We start from the raw sequence: 17,555 nt of genomic DNA, 5'->3' as shown, positions 1-17,555 counted from the left end.
AGCAGCAGTGTCCGGAAGGAAATTATTGTGTGTGTTCATATTCCTGCTTGCAGTGTTCACCCTTTTCCTGTCCTTATTTTTGGAAAGATCAGTATGCTTTCCTCAGTTGAAATGAAAAGACTTAGAAAAACCTTTGGTTTTTTGATATAATGCTTCTTAACACTTCTGTGGGTGATGGACAAAGACATGCATTCTTTGGGTACTGCAGGATTTTCGTAGAACTGCTCCTCAGATTCACTTTGCTGAGGAGAGGTAAAACCAGTCCTAGTCTTTTAGAATCTGAAACATTTTGGCGTCAGAGACATTAGAAACAGCAAACGAGGCTGTTTGTCCTCTGGGCCCTCTCCTGTGCAAGGTAAGCCTTGTTTGGTTGAAGCAGACCCTTCATTGAATTTTCAGCCTTTCACCGGTACAGCGCACGTTACCACACGCCTTGCTACACGCTCGGAGCGCTGCCTCGCAAACGCCGGTGTTTTTGCACAGACAGCCCCTACTCTGCGGGGGCCGCACGCCTCGGGCCTGCCGGTCTGCTCGGTTCCCTGCTCCGTCCGTTCCCGGTTCCCGAGGCCGCCCTCCCGCCGGCCGGGGCGGGGCCGGGTTTGAATGGCGCGGCGGGAAGATGGCGGCGGCACCGTTATCCTACTCCCGAGCGGTGCCGCCGCAGCCTCGGCCGCGGCGCTCGGCGGCCGCAGCTCCCGCACACCGGGGCGGGCTGTGCCGCCCGGCCCCGCCGCTCCCCGCCGCGCTGTGCTGAGCCCCCCGCCCGGCCTCGACCTCTCCCTGCGCCGCAGCGGCTCGGCAGGTACCTGCGCGGAGAGCGCTGCCCTTCTCTCCCGTTCCCCTTCCTTCCCTCGCCGCCTCCCCTCGGTGGTGCAGCGCGGCGGCTCGGGCCGTGCTGGGCAAGGGGAGCGGGGCTGCCCGGGGCTGCGGGGCCCTGCTGGAAGCGGCCCGGGACCCTCCGAGCCTCTCCCGGGCGGGCGCGTGGCCCCGACCCTGAGGGCGATGCTGCTCGGGCCGCGCTTCGGCCCTTGCTTTCCGCATGGAGGGCAGCGGCTCAGCCGAGGGACCGGCTTGTGTTTGCGGGGTGGTGTTGGAAGCATTTCCTGCACCCCTCGCGGTGCAGTCGAGGAAGAAAATAAGAAAATGTGTGTCCTGTGCACAGGTCTGAGATGGGGGCATGCTGTGTGTTGGTGTAACAGTGCGCCTTATTCTTGGCTTGGCCTCTAGGTGCTGCCATAATACAGCAATCGGTATCGTCGTTTCTCCTTGGTATACCAGGCTAGATTTGTTTACCTACGTTGAGAAATCGATCAAAGAACACATAGAGAATACAGAAGAAGTATATTGCTGTATGCAGTATACAAGATTTTGTATAAACATCTTGTGGCAAGGTGTCGTATCAAGTGCTCCTGCTGCCAGACAGAGCCGCTTAAAGTGATGCTTCTAGATGCCATACATATATTTTACCAGCTTATTGTGCTCTTGAATCAAGAGAGAAATCAAGATGTATACAGCATCGAGATTGTATACAAGATCTTAAATCAAGATATTTACAAAGCGTCTTGCAGTTTCACCTCTTTTGTGATTTTTCTGTAACTTTTTAAAGCATTTACATCTCTCGGTCTCTTCTCCAGTCATGTCACATCTTCTCACTGATTATACTCTGAAATATACAATTTTGTCAATTTCTGCAAATGGAACAGAGCAAGGAAATTTACACATTTCCACAGTCAGCTCCCCAAAGACAATTCAGTAAGCAGCACTCTTGTGTGTAACTGGCCCCACGCTCTGGAACGATTTTCCTTCCGAGAAATCTAATACCTCATGCTTTTAACCAACAATTTGTATCTTCCTAATTTGATTGTTTCTTAGCATTGTTTTAGTAAATAAAAAAAAGTTAATTTCACAGGTTTATTTCTGTACATAGATCTCTAAGCCACAAGTTTCCAAACACATCTTCAGTTCTAATCTAAAGATATTCTCCTAACAGCCAAATCACCTGATCCATTACTCATTCCGTCTTTTACATAAAATTTGTTGGTTTGAACGCTAGGGAAAAAGCTTGACGTCCCATCACATGGGGTTTTTTATGTTTCTGAATCTTAACTCTTGCCTTATTAGTCACTGTATTTGATTTGCGTAGCTTTCTCTGAGAAACCACCAGAAATTTCCCCTATGTTGGACAGAGCCAATGCTGCCACTGGCCAGGGCCATCAGCAATGGCAGTAGCATCTCTAGGATAATTTATTTAAGAAGGGGGAAAAAAGCCTGTGCAATGGCACCTGCAGCTGGAGGAGTGAGAATATGGGGTGGAAGCAGCCTGCAGGCACCAAGGTCAGTGAGGACAGAGTGGGAGGAGGCCCTTGAGGTGCCAGAGCAGACATTTGCCTGCAGCCTGTGGTGAAGACCATGGTGAGGCAGGCTGTCACCACCTGCAGCCCATGGTGGAGCAGAGATCTGCCTGCAGCTCGTGGAGAACCCCGTGCTGGAGTGAGTGGATGCCCAAAGGAGGCTGTGGCCCTGTGGGAAGCCAACATTGAAGCAGGTTCCTGGCAGGACCTGTGGAGAGAGGAGCCCATGCTGGAGCAGGTTTGCTGGCAGGACTTGTGACCCCATGGGGGACATGAACTGGAGCAGTTCATGAAGAACTGTGGGAAGGACTCATGTTGGAGAAGTTCATGGAGACTGTCTCCTGTGAGAGGGAGCCCACACTGGGGCAGGAGTATGGAGGAGTGTGAGGAGCTCCTCTTTGAGGAGGAAGGAGCAGCAGAGCCAATGTGTGATGAAGTGACTGCAACTCCCATTCCCCGTCCCCTTGTGCTGCTGTGGAAAAGGAGGTAGAAAAAATTGTGAGTACAGTTGAGCCTGAAAATAAGGGAAGAGTAGGGGGTAGGTGGTTTTAAGATTTTGCTTTATTTTTCATTATCCTATTCTGGTTTGATTAGTAATAAATTAATTCTCCCCAAGTCAAGTGTTTTGCCTGTGATGGTAGTTGGTGGGTGGTCTTTCCCTGTCCTTTTCTTCACTCATGAACCTTTCACTGTATTTTGTCTCTCCTGTCCTGTTGAGGAGGGGAGTGACTTTGGGTAGCTTTGGGTAGCACCTGGTGTCCTGCCAGGTTCAACCCACCACAGTCACAGTTTAGGATGGACAATTCTGGTCTCCTCTGAATTCCCCTTGGGAAGTCTGCCCTGCTTTGTAGCATATTTCTGTTTATGCACCCAATGGTGCATAAATTTTTGTTTAGTATTTTATGGTACTTTGATTACACAAAGTGAAGCAAAGCTGTGTAGAGGAGACTGATCGTGCAGCAGTGACAGCCTAGATTGGGGTTAACCTCAAGGCAGCAGTTAAAATTTTTGGTGTGATGAGAGAAGAAATGCTGGCTGCTTATGCAGGCTGGTATTATTCATCTAGCCTGCCCTTATGCTGTCAACAATGGTGGGAAGTTTCTTTTAGAATTTTGAATGTACCAATAGAAGAATGGGTGCAGTAGAGTCAGTACACACAATTACTTGGTTTTCATCTCAATTTGACAAGGTCTTTCACAAAATGCTTTTACAGGAACTAAATATATTTATGGGTGATAGGGGAGGCATTCCTGTGCCTCAGAAACCTGGATGGGACAAAAAGCTCAAGTTTTCTTAATGGCTTGAAAAAACAGAGGAGAAGGAGAGGGAGGAGGCAGTGTCTGTAGTCAGCACAAAGTTGTTTAGGGTTACTAAGACAAGAAATAATCAGCAAGGAACTTAATTAAGCTAGAGGAACTGGCAGTATTGTGAAGATGCTATCAGTGTTAATAAACTGAAATATGACACACTGTACAGAGTATCTTGGGCTGCTTGTTTGCTTTAGGTTGTGGTTTTCATTCATCTGTAAAACAAAAAACACTGGGCAGTTCTGTAATCAGTGAGAATTAATGAAATTTCAGTAGCAGTAACTTCTTAAAAGGGGAATGGTGTGGGTGAAGACAAGATGGCAAATAGATTGCAGTGCTATTACATCAATCAGTGCTGAAACTCTCCCTGACTATGTATTTGGTAATGGCTGCTCTGTCTCAAAAGCAAATACCAGGACAAGAGTTTGGTGAAGAAATTAATTGAATGTGGAAAATCTTACAGGAGGAAAAATTGAAAAAAAAATGTCAGAAGATAAGAAAAATGGTGAACCATCCACACAAAATATTGAAAAGTATAGGGCAGATAGTTTATTGCCTTTTCTTGTAATACAGGAGTTTGTAGAGAAGTTTGACATTTGGGTGTATAACCTAAATGACCTCAGATGCAAAGATGATACTTGACTTTTTAAATTTTATTTTTATTTTCTCCTTTCAAAGGGCAATATCAGCAGGTAAATGTTCCTGAAGACCAAGCAGACAAGCTGCTCCTTGCAAGCTGGGATCTTCCCAAAGCAGTTTTGGAGAAATACCACAGCCTGGGAGTAGTGCAGATGTTTGAGTGGCAAGCAGAATGCCTGATGCTTGGACAAGTTCTGGAAGGAAAGAACCTCGTTTACTCAGGTATGCAAACACCTGACAAAACCAGTGCCCCCCTAACTTTTCCACTGCCATTTACAAGGACTTACTGGTGCTGAGACATTTGGATCTGACAGGTAGAAAGGTCACGATTATCTTCTGGAGACATCTTAAGATCTGTCCCATTTCTGTACCTCAAACTTGACTTAATGATCTTCTTTCCAGATGTGGAGAGAGACTTTTTGCCCCATTTTCTCTTAAAGTTCCTTTAGAAATTGATAATTAGGAGTCAGCTAATGGTGACTCTCTTTTATTGCAGACTGTCAGCTAGGAACTGAATGATACCAACAATTGAAGATATACATACTTCTGAGAATGTTATTTGCTATTAGCTTTTTTTTCAGTCCATTTGTCATTTTTCATCACATATTGTGTGTGGGGTGTGTGTGCAGGAGGGGAAGTAATGCAAAAGGAGAAGGAGGAATGGTGGACGAGAAATCTGTAGGAAATGACAGTTGGTTGTCCCCCCTTCATGGGAAAAAGGTTCTAGAGCAGCACTGGGAGGATGAGGAACTTGGAGGAGAGGTGGGTGATTTTAGTCTTCCTGACTCTTTATAGGGGTGACTGCAAATGTGGTTGTGGGTGAGAGACATCAACTGAAGAGTCCCACCCCAAGTTCTCCAGTAACTGCCTTCTATGCTAGAGTTGTGATGCTTTTGGATTTATTTTTTAAACTTTAAAAATTAATTAATCCCCCCCCCCCCCCCTTTCTTTTCAAGCTCCTACCAGTGCTGGAAAGACTCTGGTCGCAGAATTGCTGATTTTGAAGCGAGTCCTGGAGACTCGTAAGAAAGCTCTTCTCATCCTTCCCTTTGTCTCTGTGGCCAAGGAGAAGAAATGTTACCTGCAGGTAGGTAGCGTTCAAGGAGGGTGAATTTATGGGTAGTAGTTGTTGGGTCACGTTTTTTAAGCAGAAATGCAAAAGCATGGATTTTGGGGGGAAAAAATTGCTGAGTTTCTTCAAAAAGAAGTTGTAGATAATTTAAAATTTGCTGGAGATAAAAAAATGAAATCTTTAGCCAAAAAGATAAACTTAGAAAAATATTATGGGGTCAATTCAAACATTTTATTTCAACTTTGACTCTTAAAGCATTGTTACTTGCATTTATTCACCAATTTGATAATAAACAAAATTTAAATGAAGTCTCTGGTGAAAGATCATGTTAGGAAAAGTACAAAGGGAAGGTGTAAACGCTATCTTAAGGATAAAAGTATATTCTAGCTTTCCTTGGGGTATTTCACCATAATTTTGTCCATTTGATTTCACTTTGACTTTGCTTTTTTTTTTTCCTGCCAGAATATGGTTATGTCTTGGCTTCCTCATCCCAGCTATTTAACAAATAAAATTACAGTGGAAACACTCTTCAAGACATAAATATTTTTTCTTGAAAGATTTCCATATCAAACATTCTTGTCATTAGCTAATGACAATGACTAAAACCAAATCCAAACCCAGCAGACATTTTTGCATTTTTGTTATAGTTTCTAGCAGTTAAGACAGTTTGGTTGTTCATTAACTGAGATGGTATCTTAACTTTACAAATTGCTAGGAAATCCTACAAACAAAGTGCAAAAGCTTCTTTGAAGTGCTTGATAATGGAGACACATTTTTGCTTTAATCTTGTAAAACTGGAGGACTATCAGTGCTCTGTTCTGCTACTCCTGGCATGAGGTTTGGCCACAGCTGCACATGCTTGAACTCAAAGGGTGACCTACTTGTGAGGTGCAAATATTTGCATCTTTTGTTAATGCCATGTGGGATATGTCAAAGCTTTGGCACTGCAGTAAGGAGACCTGGAAGAGAAGAATTTACTGTTTCTTGGCTTTCAGTGTGAGATGTGTCATCACTGTGTTTGGAGTTCCATTTTGGCTTTTGCCCAGGATCTCTCAAGAGGAATGTGTCTTTTTACATAAGCCACTGATATCATAAACTGTTGCACTGTGTGTTCCTTAACATTTTTGATATTAGATCTTCTTATACATAGCAGAGGTCCTCATCTTTTACTCGGTTATGCACACTGTCTTGCAATGTGTGCTCTGTGGCTTCTGCTTTGGAAATAAAAAATGACAGTGGGGAGAAGTGTCACTAACTGGCTGGGATATGGCTTTAAGCTGATTAGTTGGCATTAAAAGTACCAGAAATTGTAGCTGTAGAGTGCTGGTTTTATGTGATTCCAGCAGGCAATGGTCAGAAGTTCAGAGTTGTAACCTCGGCATGATGTTCTTTTTCCTTGGAAAACAGGCCCTGTTTCAGGAGGTGGATGTGAGAGTTGAAGGCTACATGGGAAGCATGGCTCCTGCTGGACGTTTCTCTGCTCTGGATGTTGCTGTCTGCACCATTGAGAAAGCCAATGGACTAATCAATAGGCTCATAGAAGAAAACAAAATGGACTCACTGGGTAAAATACTACAGCTTGGCCATTGTGGGGTTTACTCTGAGTGCATGTGAAATCATGGGATGCTTCAAATTTTCTGAGTTCTGTAGGTGACAGACATACTATATAGGAATATGCAGCGATTTTCTTCTTCCAGAGAACCTTTTATTTGGATTTAGGAGGACAGGCAGCACTGTTCCATGTAGCTCAGCAGCTGGGATGAGTAGGTAGAATCTGCAGGCTTTAGTTTGTCTCAAATGGATGGCAAGCTGCACTTAACAATGATTCCCATTGCTGGGAACTGTTCTCTAATTAATAAAACTGAATCAAAGTTCTGAGATATGTTTGAGTTCAGGAATTTGTTATGTTCGTTTGTTTTAGACAGAGATTGGGGAATCTGAGATCTGTCTTCATTTAGCTCGAGAAAGAGAAGGAATTACATTCTGTGCTCATCTGGATCCAGATAAGCAGAATGAATACACAGTGCTCCTCTGGGTAGGCATTTTGACTGGGAGGGCTGTGCCATTCATTTCTCTTGTTTGCTCCAAACCCCTCTGTCCTTGTAACATTGGCTCCTGGGTCACTGTGGCCCTGATGGCCACTAGATAATGAAAGTATTCATTAAGTATTGGGGATAAGATAAAAGCTGAAAAAGCCCAGTGTTTCCATGTACACTCAAGAGAGATGTACTTTCCTGTTCTAATCAGAAGTTTTTTATTCTCATTTTTTCTCTGCTCCAGAAAGCTGTACCCAGTTATGTTTTACACAGTAATCCTTCCCATCTTCACTCAGTCCTGTAACATAGCTGGGTGATATTTTAAGAATATAAAAATAGATGAGGATCGAACTGCTCTGAGACCTCCACCTTTGAAACTGCTGTTCTGTGTGCATCTGGTATCATCATATTCTGCTGCATTGTGTATCAGAAGAGCTTTTTAGAGAGAAAATGGGAAATAAAACCTTGTAGGTTTTTTCCGAGTGTGAGATCATGGGATAACACATTCACACCTGGATCCATAGGGGCTGAATCACCATGGATGCTTTAGAGACTGCCAGTGGGCTGGAAGATGAGTGCGTGACTGTTGTGCAGCATTTTAAACTCATTCAAATGAAGGATCCTGCAGACCAGCTCAATTCTTGAATGTATATCTTCATCCCTTCACTTGGAAGAAAACCTGTTATTTATTTCAATATATGGATACTTGGTTGAAGGTTTTTTTGCTTGTTTAAGCTAGGGTTAGTGTGATCCTATGTCGCCACACTGTGCAAGCTGTACTGCCACCACAAGGCAGACAGTGGGGTCAGGACAAGCAGCTTTCTGTTGGCTTGTATGCCTTGGAAGCATACTCAGAATATTAAAATATAGTGTTTAATGATATCATCTTTCAGAAGGTAGAGATACACCAAATCCCTCTGGCTGGAGCCTCCATTTCATCCCTACATGTTGTTGCACTTTCAAAGATTGATGTACTTGAGAGGAGCCTTTTAAATATAAGCAGCCAAGTGACTACCAGATTTGAGTTTGAAGATGTGTTCTCAATACCAATTCCTCCTTAAAGCACCATGTTTTTCTTTCACCATTTGAAAATATCTCTGCTGCAAACCTCCATTTCCCTTATGCCCCATTATGGCCATGTAATAGAAGTAAAGGTAAAATGCTTTTTTTTTTTTTAATATACTTCTCTGACATTAATTTAAAAATTAAATTTGATTTTAAAAAGTTATCATTATGTAGGAAATGGACAAGTTTTCTGTTTGGAGGCAAATTTTCATAGAAGCTGTAAAATATGGGTATGAACTGAAAATGCCAGTTTAGCTGTCACCCAAAGGAAACTTGTCTGAAACTGCAAGATTGTACCTTGTCTTCTAATTAATTCTAAATTTAGACCAGTTTGTAACAAGGGTGTTTTATCTTTTGAGATGAGTTATTGGGAGATGACTGCAATCCTGGCTGGATTCCATCTCAAGCTCGAGCTGTTCCTTTTACTGATGTCAACCCCATGCTGATAGCTCACGTTGCCTTTGGAAATTGTTGAGAGAAACTCAAATCCTCTGCCTGCCAGAGCTCTTTTTGCTGTATGAAGCAGTTAAAAGCAATGTTGTGTTGCTAATTATTATATAAGGTCAGTTGAGAACATCCAGGTACATGGGTGATGATATTCCTCTTGTTCAGCCTCTTGACACTGCTGCTAAAAGAAATCTTTAGGAAAATGATTAGAGCAGAATCTGCTGCTTTCTCAGCGTGTCAGCTGGGAATGGATTTGTAATGTGCTGTTGTGATATTTGTTTCTTAATTTAAACTTGAAATTAAAATGTTACTAGTTGAATTACATTTAAAAAAAAAAACCAAGTCCTTCCTGCTTTTCATTCAAAACTTTTTAGTTTTATACAGGATGGGGAATTAAAACAACCTAGTTATTGTACTGTAAGCATGTCTGGTAGCTCTCAGGTACTTTTTAATAGGTTTTTTTCAGCTGTCTTCTAGGGATACATCTAATTTGCAGACAGAAATAGCAGACTGAGTGTAGCCTCATTTCAGTACCTCTGTGGTATGATGATGGTTTGAAGTGACTTGCTTGGATTTTACTTTGGTAGGTATCTGATTAAACTGTCCTGTCTCAGCTCTGGGAGAGTTCAGGCAGATTGTTGTATGGGGAAACAGGAAGAAGCCTTTTCTGGTAGCTGAACAAACATGAATTTGGTGACCAATGATTTGCCAATGAATTATTTACAAGCAAGCACAGAGTAGAGGAAGTAGAGGAAGACAGAGGAGCTGGATGGGTGGGAGTTTGTAAAAGAGGCTGATGAAGCAGTGCAGCACTCTTTTCTAACTTAAGTGGCTTGAAAGAGAAGGAGGGAGAAAACAGACGGAGAGAGAAGGAACATATGTAGGAAGGAGAGAAAAAAAAGAGAAGGAAAAATAGCATTGAGACAGATAATGTAAGGTCACATTTGCCCTTAAGCTCCTGCTATTTTAGCCGTACCAGAAAGATATTACATAGCTGCACCAGGGAGGAAAAAAAATTCCACAGCAGCAGAGCTAATGAAGTGTGCTGTCCTCTGTGCCCTGCTTTTTTTTGGTTTAACCTTCCTTTATCCTACTCCATCTCCCTGGGACCCTGTCAGCTGGCCAGAAAAGGTACATGCTGCTGCTGGGATGTGTGCAGGAGGTGCACTGGGTGCCTGAGTGGTAGTGGCTCTGTGCTTTCTCCTCAGGGAACACTCTAGTCCGGTCTGTTGTCTCCAGCTGCTGACATTCAGAAGCCTTTTTAGACATTAGTCTTTTAGATATTTCTACACACCTTAAAAATTTGATGGAGGTGGTTAATAGATTAAAATGTCATTTTCAGGAGGCAGGAGGGCAACAAAGCTGTCATATAGGATTTTTTTTCATTAGAAAGCCAAAGCTAAGTAGCAGAGCTCGTTCAGGTTTGGTTAATGAAGAGCAATTTAATAGGAAGAAACTCTGCCAGTGTAACTACATCTGCTCTTGTTTTTTTTTCTGACACAACTGCATTAGTAAAAAATGATGTTTTTAACTAAGACAGTGATGTCAACAAAATTTTTTGCTGGCTCATTTGAGTGCTGGAACTTTCCTTTCCAGATACTCTGAAGCCTGAGGGTTTTTCCTTGCAAGGAGGTTACAGTACAGATGCTGCAATACTGTTTTGTGTGGTGTCTAGACTAACAACTCAACCGATTTATTTTTATTTTTTAAAAGCTGATTGTGTCTATGTGTGGTTGTGGTGGGTATAAAACCTCATGACATCAGTCATGATCTGTCTCTCTCAGTGACAGAAGGAAGCCATCGTGGTATTGGTAAGTGTAGATGGATTTGTGAATTTAAATTTCTGTTCATCATGTGGAATGGGAAAGGATTGAGGCTATTTGCTCTTAGTTTGGAGGTTTTTCAGATATGACCTGAGTGCTCTTCTTTATCAGGAGTGGTTGTTGTGGACGAGTTGCACATGCTGGGAGACTCTCATCGAGGATATCTGCTGGAACTCCTCCTGACCAAAGTGAGATATGTTACAGAGAGGGTAGCAAAAAGGTGAGTAGACTGAGATATTTGTCTTTTATTGCTAAATAATTGATGACTCTAAATATTTATTGTCTGTGTGAATGGAAACTTGGGTTAGTTCCAACGTTTTTATGAGAGCGATGACGTAAACTATTTTGTTTATTAAAATCTCATCTCAGCACTTTTCAGGAACCTGCCATTGTAGTTAAACCCTCTTTTCCACATGGTTTTCAATTTGTGTGCTACCATGGGGTTTATCCTCTCAGGAAAAGAAGTAAGGCTGAAACTTTCATTTACTTCTTTAGCCTTTTTTTTTTTAACTGGATTTTTTTTAAAACAGTTTTGCTAGCAGGTTTGCCCTGCCTAATTTTTCAGTGCTTCATGGAGTGGTGTAATTATCCTACTGGAATGCTCTGGTGTGATGGAAGAGTGGGCAGGCTGTTAACTTGTGCATGGTGAATTGATCAGAAGGCTTAGAGGAAATGTCAGCAGTCTGCTTGGTTAGCACTGCTCAGGGTGAGCTCTGCTTTTGCTTATAACATGTGATAGCCTAGTGGTTGCATGTTTTCTTGCCTTTAGCAGAATTGATTTGACTCTTTAGGGGAATAGATAAGATGTTTGAGAAGACCTCTAGAAACTTTTAAGAATTCAGTATCTAGATCCTCAGCACCAAGCTGTCCAGCTGCTCCATAGTGCCCAAACACAGAAAAAAGGAAATGGAAGAGGTGGTGTAACCTTCTTAATCTTTATTGGTGGTGCTGAGAGAAGAGTCAAAATCAACTGTTTCTTTAGCACAAAAAGTCAAATTTTGTCAGTTTTCTCTGCTGCTTCTTGTCTTGTGTGTTGTACCAGTGCTGGCTAAGCAGAGACCATCTATTTAATTCTGGGGAGCTGCCATTTCTACACTGTCTCTCCACTGGACATTGCACCCAGTATTGCCCATCATGATTTCCAGGAGCCAGCAGTGTTCTTGGTCTAATCACATCTGACTTCTCACATTCTCCCCATAAATCCTGGAAGTTATTACACTTTGGAGCAGTGTGAGTGACTTTGCCACTCCTTTTCTCTTGGTTTATCAGGTAGCTGCAGCACAGGTGCAGGCTCACCCTCTGCTTTACTCCCTTGCATTGAGGAAGCAGGAAGGAGAAAACACTTGCCAGGAGGAAAAAAGTACAGGTGCATCAAGGAATATTCCTGGGAAGACACTTTTTCATCCTTCACCATGCAGGCATGTTGGGACCCAGGTTCTCTGTCTCTCTGTCAGGATCAAGGTGACAGTGCTACCCTGCACCACTTCCTGACATGAAGGAAGTGGCAGCTAATTTTATTTTGGAATCCACTGGATTCCTGCAGCTGAAGACCACATTTTCTCTCAAATGTCCTTCTAAGTCTGTGTTCTGTTTTTTTTTTTTTCCTCTGTTATTTAATGAACTTATATAAAGTCTTTAAATACTGTCCAGTCTGGCCAGTTATCAGAAGGATCAGTGCCTATCCCATTGAAGTACAAGCTGTGTCTTCACAGCAAGAAAATGTTCTCAGATGGCCACTGCCTGTGTGGGTGTCCATGCTTCTCCAGAAGGCTTTTCCAGACTCAGCCAAAATTCTGCTGCAGATTTTTCTCCCCCTTAGTCACATAATATGCTGCAGAGCTAGAACTTTTTTAAGCCTTGGAGGTCAATAATTGCCTTAGGGAGGAAAAAGTCCAGAGTTCCTGTAGGGACAAAAATCTGTAACCTTGATGGTGAAGCTGTACCAGCAAATGCTTAAAGAGCTTGGATAACAGAGAGTCTGCCTCTCTTCAAATTCCTTGTTTCTGTCTCATCAGTGACTGGCCTTTTATACTCAGCTTCTGGACAATCTTGTTTTCTCTGTCTTGTCTTTGCCAGGATTACCAGGGTCTTCTAAGAAGATTCAGGTTATTTCTGAGCTCACAGTGATTTGTCAGATCTTTTTACTTTTTACAGTCTTGATTTGTGGCTCGGTGCAATGCAAATGAGTACTTTTCAAACACAAGCTTAGAAGCGTAAAAAACCCTATTGTGTGGATGTAAAAGCCTGAATTAGAATCTAAATTTGGGTATCTAAATTAACAGTTTGTGTTGTCAGGTTTGTTAGGAGTCCATTACTTCTCACTGTCTTTAGTGAAAGCTGCTGTTCAGCATTTTAGGAACAGAAGCTACTTGCTTCTTTGCTGTTCTTAGAGCTTTGGTTCCCATATCTAGGAAGACATTAGTCTAATATTATTTGTCCTGAAATGGAAGCAAATAGAAGTGTTTTAATTAAGGTATTTAAGCCTTAGAAAGATTGCGGTGGAGATTGAGCCATTCCTTTATTTCCATGTTTTCCATGTTTATTTCCATGTTTTTGTTAGTGGCAAGGAACTAGTTGATCTTTGTATTTGTTTTCAGTCTCTCCAAATATGCAGTCAATTCATAGCTGTTGGCTACCTAAAGAAGGTAAAGGTTTAGGTTCAAATTGATTAAAAGCTGAATTATCTTGTTTTCAGTGCATAACCTGACCTGTTTTCTAAGAGTAGCGAACGGCTTATTTCTTTGTCAAGAAGTGGAAAAATTATCTTTGCACTTGAGAGGCTGGAAGGAATTAGATTGAACTGTTTTTTCTGAATTCCATTTTCCAGAACAGTAACCTGTGTTGTCACTAACTTCTGTTTTCTTTTTACCACTTCCAGACACACAAAGAGCACCAGTCCTGGTTTTGGTGGGATACAGATAGTAGGCATGAGTGCTACCCTCCCCAACCTGGGGCTCCTGGCCTCATGGTTAGATGCAGAGCTCTACTGTACAGATTTCCGCCCTGTGCCCCTCAAGGAGTGGGTGAAAATTGGCAGCAACATATATGACTCCTCCATGAATTTAGTGCGAGAATTCCAGCCCAAGCTGCAACTGAAGGTAACAAAACCTTGGGATAGTGCCTTTGGTAGTGCTAAAGTTAAAAAGACAGCTCCTGGTATGTTTTTTATTTATTTTTAAATAGATGACATTCACAACTTTGTTGTTTGCTTCATGCTCAAAGTGAGAATAAAATTGGTATTTTTATCTTCTCCTGCCTTAAACAAAAAAAACCCCAAAATACAGACTCATGAAGGTATTGAAGATTTTTGACTCTGACTTGAAGACATAGTTGACTTTGCAGTTATGTTGTTTCTGAGTACATGACAGATATAAAGAGTTTGATTCTCCCTTTACCAACCACTCTATCTTATGTCTGGAAATCTACTTCCCTTTCATAAATGCAGGTAAATAATTCTTGCTTAGGCCAAGGAATTTGCACTCATAATTGGGAGAAAATATTTGTATTAAAATCTGGTATTGAACCTGCTTGTGTTAAACTGCTAAATGATCTAATTTTGACACTGATTAGAAGGCAGATGCCCATTCCAATTCTTCTGAATTTGTTTTCAGTAGTCAGTCCTTTTGCGCACTTGAAAAGGATATGGAAAGTTAGCGGTAAGATACTATGATGATTTCAAAGAACCAGATGGATACAAGTGGGAAATTTGAGCTCTCTACTTGTAGGTCCTTTCCTGTGGAGTCTTTGAAGGGTAAATTCTCTCTCCAGTTGGTTTAACTGCTCTGTATAATACTAGTGTAGTAGTTGGGCAGTACGGGCTGAATGGCAGCAATATTTTGGAAAGTTTTGCACTCCATTCTTGCACTGACATTCTCTTGTCAGTAGCATGGTGGTACAGCAAAGAATAATTATCCTGGAAACAAAAGGAAATGTTTTTCACTAGAGCATTTGGAAGTTAGTTTTTATGTGGTCATATTGAAAAGGTGATGTTGCATTTGGATATTTTTGAGGCAGTTGCTTTGGATAGTTACTAAATTAAGTAAGAGAAAGAATTAAACTAGGCTTATGACTCAATGGTTTAAAGGAGTTGACTTATAAAATAAGAGTGGGGGATCTTGGGCTTGAAATCTATCACTGGACCTTCTGACTTCTGTGCCTCAGACTGAACCAATAAAAGGGAACTTGATAACTTCACCACTTCAGCTGAATCTGGCTGATTCCTTGTGGAAAAGTTCCTGCCATTGCTCCCCTGTTTTCATTTGCATTTTAGTGCTTTTTATTTCTTGCTGTACGCCTACATTTTTCTCTTCCTCCTTTGGCCTGCTTGCTACAAGAGAATCTGGCATAGCCAAGCATAACAGATCAATTGCAGGGACTCTCTTAAGATCTTAAAACCAAAGAAGCAAGCTGTAAACAGCAGGTTTTTGCATGAACATCTCTAGAAGTATCCCTAAAAGGCTTCCAGTGTGCTCTGAACACCTGCAGTCTTTGGTCAGCAGGGCTTGCTGAGTGCCTCTCACTGGGGATGCTTAGACTGCTGCATGCCATGCTTTTAGTTCAGACATCCAAGTTAACAAATGTTCCCTAGTTTAAGTAGAGGGGGTTTCCTCTGGGGCTCTTCCCCACTGCTGTTAGCCATGATGTGGAGGTTGCAGTGATTTATTTCTGCGCAGTGTGGCCTTCATTCAGAAAAAGATTTCTGAAAGCAAGATGTAAAATATTACATGTATTCATGGGTAGGTCTAGAACTGCCCTCAACAACGTGGTCATACTAGTGCTTGGACTTCATAAAGCAAGGCAGAAACTGAGATAACAGTCCTTCATGTTCTGATTGCTTCTCTTTCTTACTGGAAGTAGAAGGTTCCTACTGGGATACAGAAGGACAGCATTTACAGAACTCATTCAATCTGAGAGTGCACTGAAAATATTTTATCTCAATTCAGGGAGATGAAGACCATATTGTGAGCCTGTGTTATGAGACTGTTTGTGGTGGCCATTCAGTCCTGCTCTTCTGTCCATCCAAGAACTGGTGTGAGAAGCTGGCAGACATCATTGCCAAGGAGTTCTACGGTTTGCAACAAACTGAGAGTAAGAGAAAAGTACTTAATAGAAGACTACAGTATGTGTTCACAGTGCCTTTAATGAAAATTAATTTTAGTAGGAACTATAAAAATACTTTCTTTCTCAAGGTTCTGCAAAAAACTCAGGCCTTGCCCCAGTTGTTGTGGACAGAGAAGGGATTGATGAGGTCCTGGATCAATTAAAGCGTTCGATTTCAGGCCTGGACTCTGTGCTCCAGCGTACTTTGCCATGGGGAGTGGCATTTCATCATGCAGGTATTCCTGAATATCTTGGTCTTGAATTAGTAGTGGTTAAGCCATATGGGTTCTTTTTCTTGCAGGTATCAGCAGTTTACCAGTTGCTTTTTTAAGCCTTTTGTAGCTTATGATTACATAATCTTTAAGAATCCCACAATTACAAGCAAATTTGATATTTTTTTTGTGGCTGAAAATTTTAATTCACAAATTGTTTTGCTGCATCTTCTCTGTGTTGTGTTGGTGTCTTAGGGTGATGTTATGATGCTTGTATCCCCAGTCCTCTGTTCTATTTATGCTGGATGTTATGTTCTGTGCCTTCAAGACTGGCTCTGAAAAGCGAAGTTTGTTTTGTTTTCAGCCTTCTCTCTTCCCCACAGCTGACAGGATGCAGACAGGGAAGTCCATAGTGCAGCTTTCACTTTTTGCTCTTGCTTTCACTTTTTGCTTTGGCTTTTCACTCTTGCTTTTGCTCTTGCTCCTGCTTTGCTTTTGCTTTTGCTTTTGCTCTTGCTCTTGCTCTTGCTTTTGCTTTTGCTTTTGCTTGTTAGTTAGTTTAGCTAGGCAGTCTGAATTTTTCCCTGGACTGTCTTTCTTTCCCTTTTCTTGGAACTACTCGAGCCTACTCTGGATTGGGACCTGGGAAACATTGAGAATTTTCACTTTGTGGCCTGCAGCAGCCATTCCCAGTGCCGGAGGGACTGATAACAGGAGAGACTTTCTGAATTTGTCATCTTTTTCAGAGCGGTGAAAGAGTTTCGTCATCTGGTATTGTTCATTTTGTGTGCTGGGGGTGCTGTGCCTGTTAAACAAACAGGTTCTTCCCACTTTTCTCTGAGGAGTCCTTCCCAAACCAGTTGGGGAGAGGGGCTGTGTGGGTTTGCTTTCTGGAGGGGCTGCCTTTTGGAGGTTTTCTCCCAAATTTGCCATAAACCAGGACAGTTGGATAACAGCAACTTCTGGAATACAACTTGCCTGGTCCTTTCTTTGTGAAATGGCTGAAAACTTAACTGATTTGCAGCTCCAGGATTTTCTAGTTGTTCCTAAAGCTGCCAGAGTATTTCAGAGCAGTTTTCCTCAGCTTAATATTGAAATAAATGAGTGAATAGAGGCAGTATAACAATAAACATAAAAATGAAAGGAGCATGTGTTGTGAACACTTCGGCTTGAATTTTTTATTTCTTACTTAGGTAGGTAATACAGCATGTCACCTGTTGATTCACTGAGAGAAAAGATTGGGAGAGAAAACAGTAGCTATGGCATTGATTATGTAGGAGGAATAGTTCCAAATGCTTGTAGAATCTGTATTTCGTATAAAATTGACCTGAAGCCCTGAAGGCAATGTAGAAAGATACATACTAGACGTGTAATGGAAAGAATAAAGACAGAATCCAGGGTCAGGATGGCAGATGAGTAAATCCAATTTCCCTACTGTTTTCTCATTTTTAAATTTTATTTCTTTATAGATTTACTTGCAGTGCTTGTAAATATAGTAAGTAG

At 41.9% G+C, this 17,555-nt stretch overlaps 1 protein-coding gene across 2 annotated transcripts in view; it reads left to right on the top strand.

Annotated features, from left to right (window-relative positions):
* The first annotated feature begins 456 nt into the window (after positions 1-456).
* The window catches only part of POLQ (DNA polymerase theta), a 53,746-nt gene continuing 36,647 nt past the window's right edge, over positions 457-17,555 (top strand). For both annotated transcript variants that reach the window (XR_012578948.1, XM_026792812.2), the window contains exons 1-8: positions 457-802; positions 4,337-4,519; positions 5,254-5,384; positions 6,777-6,933; positions 10,852-10,960; positions 13,619-13,838; positions 15,684-15,828; positions 15,930-16,076. Coding sequence is in view for 1 of the 2 variants with exons in the window: in XM_026792812.2 (XP_026648613.2) it covers positions 604-802; positions 4,337-4,519; positions 5,254-5,384; positions 6,777-6,933; positions 10,852-10,960; positions 13,619-13,838; positions 15,684-15,828; positions 15,930-16,076 (1,291 nt within the window). In the remaining variant the exon portion in view is untranslated. The remainder of the gene's footprint in view (positions 803-4,336; positions 4,520-5,253; positions 5,385-6,776; positions 6,934-10,851; positions 10,961-13,618; positions 13,839-15,683; positions 15,829-15,929; positions 16,077-17,555) is intronic.

This window comes from Zonotrichia albicollis, chromosome 2 (assembly GCF_047830755.1).
Source record: "Zonotrichia albicollis isolate bZonAlb1 chromosome 2, bZonAlb1.hap1, whole genome shotgun sequence".
Classification (NCBI taxonomy): domain Eukaryota; kingdom Metazoa; phylum Chordata; class Aves; order Passeriformes; family Passerellidae; genus Zonotrichia; species Zonotrichia albicollis.
Note: the sequence above shows the minus strand (reverse complement) of the source record. Positions and strands in the feature narration are given on the sequence as shown.